At 39.7% G+C, this 14247-nt stretch overlaps 1 protein-coding gene across 2 annotated transcripts in view; it reads left to right on the forward strand.

Annotated features, from left to right (window-relative positions):
- Positions 1-14247, forward strand: part of LOC117402287 (EMILIN-1-A-like) — an 86328-nt gene that overhangs the window by 19797 nt on the left and 52284 nt on the right. For both annotated transcript variants that reach the window (XM_059024752.1, XM_059024753.1), the window contains exon 2: positions 6930-7055. In XM_059024752.1, the coding sequence (XP_058880735.1) occupies positions 6930-7055 (126 nt within the window). The remainder of the gene's footprint in view (positions 1-6929; positions 7056-14247) is intronic.

The following is a 14247-nucleotide window of genomic DNA, read 5'->3' on the forward strand; positions in this document are numbered from 1 at the left end:
ACTGTACGTGGTTTACTTGTATGTTAGATGTCACTTGTTTGAACGCTTTAGGCTGTTTGGCAGTCTGCTTGTTTTGCTGTTTTATTATTATTATTATTATTATTATTATTATTATTATTATTATTATTATTATTATTTATTTCTTAGCAGACGCCCTTATCCAGGGCGACTTACAATAAAAAAGCAAATATATTTCAAGTGTTACAATACAAGTAATACAATAAGAGCAAGAAATACAATAATTTTTGTTCAAGTGTGACAAACCACAATTCAATAATACAGCAAGATAATAGTGATAGTTACATCAGGATATGATTAAATAGTGATAGTTACATCAGGATATGATTAAGTACAAAATAGTACAGGTAAAACACTTGGCAGATTACAATATTCTGAAGTACAGGATTAAATGCAGTAAAATACGGGGCAGATAGGAGCAAAATAAAGCACATTTAAATGAAGGGTGATAGTGTCCCAGGATACAACAGAGGAGTTCTACAGGTGCTGTTTGAAGAGGTGAGTCTTAAGGAGGCGCCGGAATGTGGTCAGGGACTGGGCAGTCCTGACATCTGTAGGAAGGTCGTTCCACCACTGCGGAGCAAGGGTGGAGAAGGAGCGGGCTGTGGAGGCAGGGGAGCGTAGCGGAGGTAGAGCCAGTCTTCTAGTGCAGGCAGAGCGGAGAGGTCGAGTGGGGGTGTAGGGAGAGATGAGGGTCTAGAGGTACCTGTAGCTGGGTGCAGTCTGGTCAAGGCATCTGTAGGCTAGTACAAGAGTCTTGAACTGGATGCGAGCGGTGATCAGGAGCCAGTGGAGCGAGCGGAGTAGTGGAGTAGCGTGGGCGAGGCAGAGAGAATACCAGGCGGGCAGCAGAGTTCTGGATGAGCTGGAGCGGACGGGTGGCGGACGCAGGGAGGCCAGCCAGGAGGGAGTTGCAGTAGTCTAGGCGGGAGAGTACCAGGGCCTGGACCAGGAGCTGGGTAGCATAGTTGGTGAGGAAGGGTCGGATTCTTCGGATGTTGCTCAGGAAGAATCGGCAAGTGCGTGCCAGAGTGGAGATGTGCTGGGATGTAGATGGTGGGGTTTTACATTTGAGCAATGAAATTATGAAGTAGACTGTTTGATGAAGGGGTACTCATTCAATGGAGAAAATAATGGTGGCCTGTGACAGGGAGCCGGGTCACTGGTTCCTACGCAAGTGTGTTTGCCTTAGAGAAATCAGCTGTGAGGCGCAGCAGGAGATGCGTTGCTAAGCGACCAGCTGAGCAGCATTTTCGCCCAGCCTGGGGATGCTGCGCCGAACTCAAACAGCGGCTGCGCCACAGCTCTGGTTGATTGCAATGCCATTGACACACAGACGGGTGCTGAGAGATGCGGGTTTGTTTACATCAAGGAGGGGAGTGTCCACTTTGCACTCTTTCTAGAGCAATAATATCCTTTGTGTAACGGGGTGACCAGAACTGAACACAATATTCTAGGTGAGGTCTTACTAATGCATTGTAAAGTTTTAACATTACTTCCCTTGATTTAAATTCAACATTTCTCACAATATATCTGAGCATCTTGTTGGCCTTTTTTATAACTTCCGCACATTGTCTAAATGAAGACAAGATGAAGACATTTCTGAGTCAACATAAACTCCTAGGTCTTTTTCATAGATCCCTTCTTCAATTTCAGTATCTCCCATATGATATTTATAATGCACATTTTTATTGCCTGCATGCAATACTTTACACTTTTCTCTATTAAATTTCATTTGACATGTGACTGCCCAGTTCTTAATGCTGTCTAGATCATTTTGAATGACCTTGCTGCTGCAACAGTGTTTGCCACTCCTCCTATTTTTGTGTCGTCTGCAAGTTTAACAAGTTTGCTTACTATACCAGAATCTAAATCATTAAAGTAGATTAGGAATAGCAGAGGACCTAATACTGATCCCTGTGGTACACCACTGGTTACCTCACTCCATTTTGAGTTTTCTTCTCTAATCAGTACTTTCTGTTTTCTACAAGTTAACCACTCCCTAATCCATGTGCATGCATTTCCTTGAATCCCTACTGTGTTCAGTTTGAGAATTAATCTTTTATGCGGGACTTTGTCAAAAGCTTTCTGGAAATCTAAATAAAACATGTTGTATGCTTTGCAATTATCCATTGTCAATGTTGCATCCTCAAAAAAGTCAAGCAGGTTAGTTAGACACGATCTCCCTTTCCTAAAACCATGCTAACTGTCTCCCAGGATATTGTTACCATATAGGTAATTTTCCATTTTAGATCTTATTATAGTTTCCATAAGTTTACATATAATAGGCTTATTGGTCTGTAGTTACCTGGTTCGGTTTTGTCTCCCTTTTTGTGGATTGGTATTACGTTTGCAATTTTCCAGTCTGTTGGTACAACCCCTGTGTCAAGAGACTGTTGCATGATCTTGGTTAGCGATTTGTAAATAACTTCTTTCATTTCTTTGAGTGCTATTGGGAGGATCTCATCCGGCCCAGGGGATTTGTTTATTTTAAGAGCTCCTAGTCCCTTTAACACTTCTGCCTCTGTTATGCTAAAGTTATTTAAAATTGGATAGGAACAGGTCGACATGTGGGGCATGTTGTCCGTATTCTCCTTTGTAAAAATCTTTGAAAAGTAATCATTTAAATATATTTGCTATTTTTTTTTTCTTCATCTATGATTTTGACATTTGTGTCTCTTAGACATTTAACCTCCTCTTTGAATGTTCTCTTGCTGTTATAATATTGGAAAAACATTTTGGAATTGGTTTTAGCCCCCTTAGCAATATTGATTTCTATCTCTCTCTCTTGGCCTTTCTAACTTCCTTTTTGACTTTGTGTTTGCAGTTCCAGGTACTCTTTCTGTGTACTTTGTTTTGGTCCCTTTTAAATGCTCTGTAAAGTGCCTTTTTTTGCTGAATATTTTTTTTAATTGATCTATTAAACCATTTTGGCCATTTTGTTTTAGATTTAGTTTTGTCTACTTTTGGTATGTAATTGTTTTGCGCCTCTAGTACTACATTTTTAAAAAACAGCCATCCTTTTTCTGTCGATGTTTTCTCTATTTTACTCCAATCTACTTCTGTTAGTCTCTGTTTCATACTTTCATAGTTTGCTTTTCTAAAATTGTAAACCTTAGCTTTAGTCATTACTTTTGGGGTTTTAAAAAATACTTCAAATGAGACCATGTTGTGGTCTAAGTTTGCCAATGGCTCTCTGACCTCTGTTTTAGTTATTCTGTCTTCGTTATTTGAAAAGACTAAATCAAGGCATGCCTCCCCTCTAGTCGGTGCCTTGACAAATTGCGTTAGGAAGCAGTCATTTGTCATTTCCACCATTTCAATTTTGTCCGTTGTGCTCCCCACCGGGTTCTCCCATTTTATATGGGGGAAGTTGAAATCCCCCATTAGTATGGCTTCTCCTTTTCTACACGCATTTCGAATGTCATTGTACAACAGATTATTTTGCTCAGCGTCTGAATTTGGCGGTCTATACATGCTCCTATTATTATGCCCTTTGAATTTTTGTCCATTATTTTGACCCATATTGATTCGGCGTTGTTTTCTTTGTCCTGATTTAACACCTGGGCTTCAAGACTATTTCTTATGTATAGTGCTACCGCTCCACCTCTTCTGTCCTGCCTGTCTTTCCTATACAGTGTGTACCCTCCTTTCTGCTTCTAACTGTGTTGTACTTGTCCACGACTGTACTTCTCCCACACTGTCGCTTCCACACGCTGTCGCAGTGTGCAGTTTTATAGCCAGTTGCGTATGTTGATGATGTCATACATCACTTTTGATCTTTAGGAGAGGTCAGAGGTCACGGACGATGACATTTTTTCATAGAGCACATATGACTTCCTATACGTGTTCCATTATAAGTATGACCCTGTCGGCACACCCTAGGAGTTAAAATTTCAACGTAAATTCCAATATGGCCACTACGCCGTGTGAGCAGTCTGTTTCAAACTTCAGCAGTTATTACTTTCCAATGGTCTGTGCAATTGTGTTGACATTGAAGAGCATAAGTGCAATTGTGTTCTTGTTATGGGTTGCAAAAGTTTTTTTACAATTATCAATATGGCCGCCAAACCATGTGACCAAAATGTACAATTTTCATATCACCAGTACTTCACGTGAGTCTCTATGGTCATATAAAGTTTCATGACTGTAGTGTATTGCACCTTGGATTTATGCACGAATGTATGAAAATAGAGCCGTTGTGAAACGGTTATTTGCATGCCACGACCATGAAAAAGTTTGGATTTTACAAACGGTAGAAAGGACCTGGTCATGAACATGTGTGCCAATTTAGGTGTCAATTGACATTGCGGTTTAAGACAAGAAGATTGTTGAATATTTTGCGCCAATCCAGCGCCAAATATGTTTTTTATAGGCCATTGCTGATCACTGAGTCAAGGCTGGGGTCTGGTGGGAGAACGTATTATACGCAATATACCGGACATGTGGCACTCAAGCGCAGACATAGTGTAGGGCAAGCCTAATGACCCGTCACTAGTGCATGCTTGGTGACAGATCCAGTCTATTGAAGGTAAGGATGTTGACGGCACGGGGGCGCTAGTATTTCCACACTTCAGTATCAAGGGGCAATTACTGTATAGGGTAAACCTAGCCGTGGGCACAGGACAGCTTGTAACACAAGTATTGGTTCCCCCGTCTTGCCGGCCCGAGGTCATGAGGCTGGCACATGATATCCCTTTTGCGGAGCACCTCGGAGCTGACAAGAAAAGGGAGCGAATATTGGCTCAATTCTATTGGGCAGGAATTTATACTGATGTGTCAAAATATGTAGCCACATGCCCAGACTGCCAGTGAGTAGCGCCAGGTCGAGTGCGCCCCGCCCCTTTGGTCCCACTGCCGATTTATTTCCACCCCCTTTGAACACATTGCAATGGACATAGTGGGCCCTTTGCTACCTTCTGATTCCAGGTATACGCATATGTTAGTGGTAGTAGATTACACTATGTAACACAATTTTTGTTCCTGGGTAGTAAGTGTTATTTCCTAATTGCTTATGCCTCAAAAGTATAGAAAATGGCTATTATTCCCCACAAACTTTGCTTTTGTGACCAGGACAGTGATATTTTGAAATTTACCTATTTCCAATGAGAAAACAGGCAAATTTGTGTCTTTTTGTTCACATAAAGTCAGAAAAAACAACATATGAATCCAAATTAATATGTATTTATACTAAAGTAATACAAAAATGACTACAAAAGATTTAGAAGTGAGTAGCTCAGCATTCGAGATTTCGATTATACTGTAAATCACTTTCACGAATCAGCCCCCAAATGTAGTCTCCTATCATGTTCTCGTTATACTGTTCTTGGTAGCGGCGTTCAAATCCAGTATATCCTGGTGGAACCGCTCGCCTTGTTCCTCCAAGTACGCTCCCATGTTCTCCTTGAATTTATCAAGATGAGCAAAAAAGCTTTTGACAAAGTGCTGCATAAAAGATTAATTCTCAAACTGAACGCAGTAGGGAGTCAAGGAAATGCATGCACATGGATTAGGGAGTGGTTAACATGTAGAAAACAGAAAGTACTGATTAGAGGAGAAACCTCAAAATGGAGCGAGGTAACCAGTGGTGTACCACAGGGATCAGTGTTAGGTCCTCTACTATTCCTAATCTACATTAATGATTTAGATTCTGGTATAGTAAGCAAACTTGTTAAATTTGCAGATGACACAAAAATAGGAGGAGTGGCAAACACTGTTGCAGCAGCAAAGGTCATTCAAAATGATCTAGACAGCATTCAGAACTGGGCAGACACATGGCAAATGAAATATAATAGAGAAAAATGTGCATTATGAATATCATATGGGAGATAATGAAATTGAAGAAGGGAACTATGAAAAAGACCTAGGAGTTTATGTTGACTCAGAAATGTCTTCATCTAGACATTGTAGGGAAACTATAAAAAAGGCCAACAAGATGCTCGGATATATTGTGGGAAGTGTTGAATTTAAATCAAGGGAAGTAATGATAACACTTTACAATGCATTAGTAAGACCTCACCTAGAATACTGTGTTCAGTTCTGGTCACCTCATTACAAAAAGGATATTGCTGCTCTAGAAAGAGTGCAAAGAAGAGCAACCAGAATTATCCCGGGTTTAAAAGGCATGTCGTATGCAGACAGGCTAAAAGAATTGAATCTATTCAGTCTTGAACAAAGAAGACTACGCGGCGATCTGATTCGAACATTCAAAATCCTAAAAGGTATAGACAATGTCGACCCAGGGGACTTTTTTGACCTGAAAAAAGAAACAAGGACCAGGGGTCACAAAGGGAGATTAGATAAAGGGGCATTCAGAATAGAAAATAGGAGTCACTTTTTTACACAGAGAATTGTGAGGGTCTGGAACCAACTCCCCAGTAATGTTGTTGAAGCTGACACCCTGGGATCCTTCAAGAAGCTGCTTGATGAGATTCTGGGATCAATAAGCTACTAACAACCAAACGAGCAAGATGGGCTGAATGGCCTCCTCTCGTTTGTAAACTTTCTTATGTTCTTATGTTCTAATAGTGCATGGGGTAGTGTGTGATATGAGCATTTAATGTCCACCCAAGGAGTGTGATGCTACGTAAACCCAGAGGGCAAAGCCTGAGCCCAAGGGTGGGCATTACATTCTCATTTATCATGCACTACCCCAAGCAATATATATATATTTTTTATAATCTGTGGTGTTTTCTTTCAATGATGAAATATTGATGATTTATTGACCCCCTCATTAAAATAACTAAAGACAATAAAGCACAGGGAGTACTGCAATCAATTACAGATGTGCAAACCACTGATATCCTTTGCATGTCAAAATATGAATATGATAAGCTGCTTGTGTGTTACTGATCGCTTTTTAATGGTGTTCCCTGAATCCCAACAGTAAACATTCCTTTTTCCCCCCACAGAAACTACTGTGCGTATGTAGTAACTCGAACAGTGAGCTGCGTGGTGGAGGACGGTGTAGAGACCTATGTTAAGCCAGACTACCAGCCATGCTCCTGGGGGTCGATTCAGTGCTCTCGCGTAGTAACGTAAGTATCTCCAGTTCTTTAAAAGCTATACAGAATTGAATGCGGATTACACCTAGTTTAGCCAATTCCATACCAATGGGGAATTGTAGAAAATCTAAAGCCCACTGTATTATTTTCTTCACACACCACAAGTTCCAATAATTTATGTGAAAACTCTATTACATGATTGAGTATTTCTGTGTATTGCATAATGTAAACATCATCAATCTCTCTTTTCTACTTTCACCTTGTGATCAATTATTGTTTAGTTAATCCAATAAAAGGGATCACCTATCTTTCTCTTTGTGTATAACTTTCAACTTATACTGCTAAATTAATTCATACAGTATTAGGATTTCAACTTTATATAACTATTATGTAAAGCACACTGTAATGTATCAGTGATTTAAATTGAATCAGTAACAGATATATATTTATTATATCAATGTTAGACAAAACGGTCTCGCATATATAGTGCCGGTGTCGGGTGTGACACAAAACTGTACCTGGGCCCAGCCCTAAGTCCTTTTCTTTTTATTTCACTTTGTTTTCTGAAAACACTAGTGACTAAACGTAAAAAAAGGAATAGGCATCAGCCGCTGGCACCATAACTGTTCTATTGGGATTAATTTAAAAAATAAAAAAGAAACTGTAGCAAGGTAGTGCTGGCTAGACTGTCTATCAAAACACAAATGTGCAATTCAGAAAAAGTTGAATAGGTAGACCTTTAAGAAAAATAAGTTTTTTATTAGGCTTCCAAGCCGTAGGCTGGAGAATCCTATTGTTTTTGTTAGGATTATTAGCCTTCCAAGCCGTAGGCTGGGGAAGCCTATTGTTTTTGTTAGGATTATTATTATTATTATTATTATTATTATTATTATTATTATTATTATTATTATTCTTTCTTCCGAGACCTTATCGCAGGATTATGAAATCGGGTATGTAGGTAGCTGGCTATGTGCAGATAACCAAACTGGTGTCCAAAAATGAAAGTCACATGGTTCGACCGCCATATTGGATCTCATGGAAACTTTGGGAATTTTTCAAAACTCTTGCCCTAAAAAACAACTTAAGGTGGAACTATGACAATAGCAGCAGATAGTGTAGCAATGGCCTATAAAAACATATGTTCAATCGACGTTGATTGAACAATTAGTTTGCCCGCAACGCTGGATTGGCGCCAAATATTCAACAATCTTCTTGTCTTAAACCGCAACGTCGATCGACACCTAAATTGGCACGCATGTTCACGGCAAGGTCCTTTTCTTACGCTTGTTCAATGCAAGATTTTTTCTTAAAAAACATGGCTGCGGCGCACAAATAACCATTTCACGACGGCTCTGTTTTCATACATTCGTGCATAAATCAGAGGTGCAATACACTACAGTCATGAAACTTTATATGACCATAGAGACTCACGTGAAGTGCTGGTGATATGAAAATGACACATTTTGGTCACATGGTTTATTATATTATATTATATTATATTGATAATTGTTAAAAAAAAACTTTTGCAACCCATAACAAGAATACCATTGCACTTATGCTCTTCAATGTCAACACAATTGTACAGAGCATTGGAAAGTAATAACTGCTGAAGATTGAAACAGATTGCTCACACGGCGTGGTGGCCATATTGGAATTTACGCGTTGAAATTTTAACTCCTTAGTGAATGCCGATAAGGCCATAGTTATTATTGAGGACATATAGGAAGTCCTATGCAGTCTATGAAAAAATGTAATCGCCCCTGACCTCTGACCTTTCCTAAAGGTCAAACGTGAACATTACAGTTAATAATGCCTTAGACCACTGCTGACAGCTGCCATGATAGATTTTTTTACCACTGCAATTACATATTCCAACCACTGCTGACAGCTGCCATGGCAACCATGGGGAAGAGAGCACAAAATGTTTCTTCAAGTCAGGCATTGTTACATGCTGGAGGGAAGCTGAGACACTACTCATATCAATATATAAATTATGTTTAATACGATATTTGTTTGGTTATTTGCATGTTTTAACCTTTTGCGGTCCTATGTTGGACCTGGTCCGACATTGCAATTTTCCCTTTCCGGTCCAATGTCGGACCCTGTCCGACATCATCAAAAAGACATAAAAAACAGGTCTCTAGTCGTTTTTCCTCCGGAAAAAGTCGAGAACCATTCAATGGCCGAGTGAGACCGATAGGAGCCGAGAGTAGCAGAAAAAAAGGGGCGTATCTCATGAATACACATAGCCCCAACACCACATAGATAACACGGACATAACCAAACAAGATAGCTGCTTCTGCATCCAGCGCTCAAAGAATATCACAGACATTTGCAGAGCTTTTTTTAGATGTTATAGTAATAAAATAATGACTTGGATCGCATTATTGAGGAGTTTGGTGATAAAACGAGTGATCAGGAGATAATGTATCAGCATGTACTACTATTACAAGGTATGTGAAAAATATAGCGAACAAGGGGTGGGGCGGGGATGGAGATACAAGTGTCTACAAGTTGCTACAGTAAAAAACATGGCTGCTGTGGGCCAATGAGACTTCAGCGTTGATCATTTTGTAGATATTGCAGTATATGTCAGTGGTACAATACAGTAGTCTTATGAAACTTTGTATAATGTTAGAGGACTGAAGTAATGTCAGTAACTTAATGAAGCTGATTGGTCACATGGTTGGCGGCCATATTGACGTTTCGCCCACATTTTGCGTATTGCATAACAAGAACACTGTTGCATTGAAACTCTTCAAACTTTACACAGTTCTACAGACCTATGGGAAGTAATCCCCACCACTAAATGGAGTTGATTGGTCACATGGATGGTATACTGATATTTTGGCGACATTTTGCACATTTCATAACACTAGCACCATTGCCATGGTTGGTATACAAGACATATAGGAACACATCTATGCTCTATCAAAAAGTTTCAATGACCATGACCTTTGACATCTACTAAAGTTCAATTTTAAAACATGCTTATTACTCCATAAAGATTGCAGATATGCAAATATAAAAACACATATATGCTCTATCAAAAATGTATCACTAGATGGTGCTCATTGGTCACATAATGGACATAGAGATGTTTTATCCAAATGTTTTTCTGTAACACAAACACCGCTGCATATAAATTCTTCAAACTTCTGAGTTGTGCAGGCCTCAGGGAACTAATGCCTGCAATTGAATGAAGCTGATTGCTTAAATGCATTTCACTGTAAAAGCTAGTTAGAATATTGTTTGCATCCAAATAACATTGTAATTTGCTACTAACCAGTGATTCCAATATTTTTGCCAAGATTGACACAGTCAACTGTGTCCAAAATGATATGTGATGATAACGTTTCATCTATAACAACCAATGCGCTTAAATTTGACGCTAACTGCTTGGAAGCCGTAAAGTTGCTTGCAACTCTAGTTATTATTATTTTACATTTAATTACAAAGGATGAATTATTAGGCTTCCAAGTTGACTTGAGAAGCCTATTGTTATTGTAAATATTTATTTATTTATGTATTTATTTATTTATTATCGTTTTTCCTCCCCAAATTTTAAACTGCTGCTGTTTGCATGCGGTGTAGGTTAGGAAACCATATGTCCTCTATCCAAAAATGACATTGCCTGCCAACGACTTCTTCTCTGAAACTGTTAGGCTGATTTGAATCAAAACTTTGCATACAAGGTTGTCTGTCAAATTTGTTCAAAGCAAGTCGCTGCATAAAAAAAACATGGCCGCTGTGAATCAATCAAATTTCAGCTATGGTCAATTTGCATATATTGCAGTGTTTCTCTATGGTACAATGTGGTAGAGTGATGAAACTTCATACAGTAGTATGGGAAATGAATGTCAACGAAAGAATGGAGTTGATTAGTCACATGGTTTGGCAGCCATATTGGATTTTTCGAGCCAAATTTTCATATGTCCGTAAAATCAACACTGTTTCACGAAAATTCACAAAACTTGGTAGGCTGGTAGAGGCGTTTGGGAAGTTGTGTTAGAGTGAAAATGATGGTCATAGGTCACATGGTTTTGCTGCCATATTGGATTTTTCGATATTGGTACAATATAGTACAAATACGAGTAGAGGCCAATGGGGTACTATGCCAGATGTGAAATACGGTCATAGGTCACATGGTCTTAAATTTCACAGTAACTCCTTGGAAGCCGTCAAGTTATTTTTTTTCCTTCCGCCTAGAAAACTTAAGTTGTATAAAATCAACACCGTTGCATGAAAAGTCACAAACCTTGGTACAGTGGTAGAGGCCTAAGGAAAGTTGTATCACAAAAAAAAATGAAACTTGGGAGGTATCATCCCATGTAGATTAGTTCAGATGCAAAAAAATTTGCACTCCTGTGTCAACCAAGATGCTTTTCAAAATGTTCTTCTTGGGAACCGGTGAACCGATTGATCTGAAACTTTGCATATGTCATCAGCAACCAAACCTGCTTCAAGTTTGTGAAGCAGAAGTTGCTGTGTTAAATCTGACTGTCAAAATGGCTGCCACCACATTCGCCAAAACGCGCCCAAACATCAAACTGCTTCTGTTTGCACACCATTTAACCAGCTAACTCTGAACTTGGTAGGCATCATCCTGGGGACAATGGAATTCAAATGTGGTAAAATGGTGTTCTTTTGTAAAACAAGATGGCCGCCAGATCGACATTTTCTTCTTAAATTTAAAACCGCTTCACTCCAGCTTTTTTATTATTGTTTTTGGCTGTGTCTGCTCTGTCATGTTGTATATCTCTTGTGGGTTTACAGTTCTGTATAAAACCACTTACCACGAACTACCCTTGTTATAGTATTAAAGCAGCTGTTTGAGAATACCCTTGCTGTAAAAAAAAACTATGCTAAAGTTAAACATGAAGAGCAAGTGAACTGCTTAAATGTCTAACTGAATTAATTCCTGACCTTTTTTTGATCCCAGCTATGTCCGAAGACAACGCGTGTCTGCCCTCCACATTAATAAATATAGTTGGTGAACTGGATGTCATGAGCCAGATCGATCACCCAAAACAGCGCAACAACATCCAACAAGTTGTTGATGCCCTCTCAGAACTGACCAAATAAAATTGCATATGAATGCATTGATTGTGTTTTATTTGTTTTGTGGCAAAGTGGCTGCTGATTTATTAACAGGTGCAGAGGTGATGCAGTACAGAAATAATCACAAGTTAAAAAGTGTAATCCAATGTGGAAACATTATTTTTATTGTCAACACAAATCCTGGTCTGGCGACCAAACAATAATCCTCCGGCAATACACTCCTGTTGTAAAGTTTGGCAGGAAAATGATAATAATGATTTGTAAACAAAACAAATAATAACACGTTATCCGCTCCCACAACACTACATACACAAATCACCAGTCCGGGTGCGTGCAGTAGTGCTCAAGGTGGGTGATAACAAATAACAGTGACTGTGGTGGTGTTGTTCCGGGTAGTGCTGGCCCAAGGCGACAGCTCCGGAGACATGTTAGTTGTGTAGTGAATTTACAAACAAAACACAATTACTAACAGGGCTACTAACAAACAAAACACTCACAAATATTTGTTACTTTTTGGGAACTCTCCCGGTCCTTCCAGTTCCGTGCGTCTCTGAACCCAAGCGAAGGAAAAGATTTACAGTTCTCCGGCCCCCTTTATGCGATCATGCATGACCCCTTGGTAAACGATTACAGCTGACTTTATTGCCTGCAGCTGCTACCTCGTTTACTTTCCGGGTCAATACGTTCCTGCAACGGAGTCTTGCCTTTTTCCAGGCTGACTGACTTTCTGACCCAGGAAATGAACTGTCAGGCCAACCCGTCCAAAGCCTTCCCCTTTTGCTACTTAGTGCTCTCACAGGTTGGGAGGGAGATTTACAACCAGAACTCATTATATTTCCATCACAGTTTGCATCATTAATATTTAACACAACAGTAAATCCAACACAACTTAAAAGAAAGGAGAGAATCTCTGACAGCACGATCCTCCTCAGATCGCTGCTGTCCAATTGAAAGTGGCGGCTGAGGTAACCTTCACAGTTGTCAAGTCCACTTATAATAAGCAGGATTGGGCTTGTTTTTTTAAAGTAGCAGGTTGGAATTTGCATAAACACCCATACTCTAACATGGGTTTGTTTGTTTTGGGCTTGTTTGAAAGGCAGTGCCGCTTTTTTTTCTCGTGAGACTTGGCAGCACTGGTAACCTTCCCCATCTGTCTCACAGGCAGCCACTGATTCCTGAACACCACATGTGCTCAATGGGATTTATTTCTGGCCCGGCCAATCTTCAGACATGAACCCCACTGAGCATGTATGTGCTATCCCTGACCTATCCCTGTGAAAGGGTCCCAATAAACCCACTTCCCAAATCCCGAAAACAGATTTTATAACAGGATTGGGCTGCAATCCCACAGATGAGGATTGCTGATCTTATCCACAAAATGTGAACATGCATTGATGCCTTGCGTAAGGCAAAGGGCTGCACCACAAGTGTTAACCCCACTTATATTTTTAAGTTTTTACAAAGGAGGACACTACAACATGCCTCACATGTCGACCTGCTCCTATCCAGTTTTAAATAACTTTAGCCTAAGAGGCAGAAGTGCTAAAGGGACTAGGCACTCTTAAAATAAACAAATCCCCTGGGCCGGATGAGATCCTCCCAATAGTACTCGAAGAAGGTTTATTTATAAACCGCTAACCAAGATCATGCAATGGTCTCTTGACACAGGGGTTGTACCAACAGACTGGAGAATTGCAAACATAATACCAATCCACAAAAAAGGAGACAAAACCGAACCAGGTAACTACAGACCAATAAGCCTGACTTCTATTTTTATGTAAACTTATGGAAACTATAATAAGATCCAAAATGGAAAATTACATATATGGTAACAGTATCCTGGGAGACAGTCAGCATGGTTTTAGGAAAGGGAGATCGTGTCTAACTTACTTGATTTTTTTTGAGGATGCAACATCGACAATGGATAATTGCAAAGCATATGACATGGTTTATTTAGATTTCCAGAAAGCTTTTGACAAAGTCCCGCATAAAAGATGAATTCTCCAACTGAACGGAGTAGGGATTCAAGGAAATGCATGCAAATGTGTGGTCCAGTGGTTAAAGAAAAGGGCTTGTAACCAGGAGGTCCCCGGTTCAAATCCCACCTCAGCCACATTGTGTGACCCTGAGCAAGTCACTTAACCTCCTTGTGCTCCGTCTTTCG

Source organism: Acipenser ruthenus, chromosome 5 (assembly GCF_902713425.1).
Source record: "Acipenser ruthenus chromosome 5, fAciRut3.2 maternal haplotype, whole genome shotgun sequence".
Classification (NCBI taxonomy): domain Eukaryota; kingdom Metazoa; phylum Chordata; class Actinopteri; order Acipenseriformes; family Acipenseridae; genus Acipenser; species Acipenser ruthenus.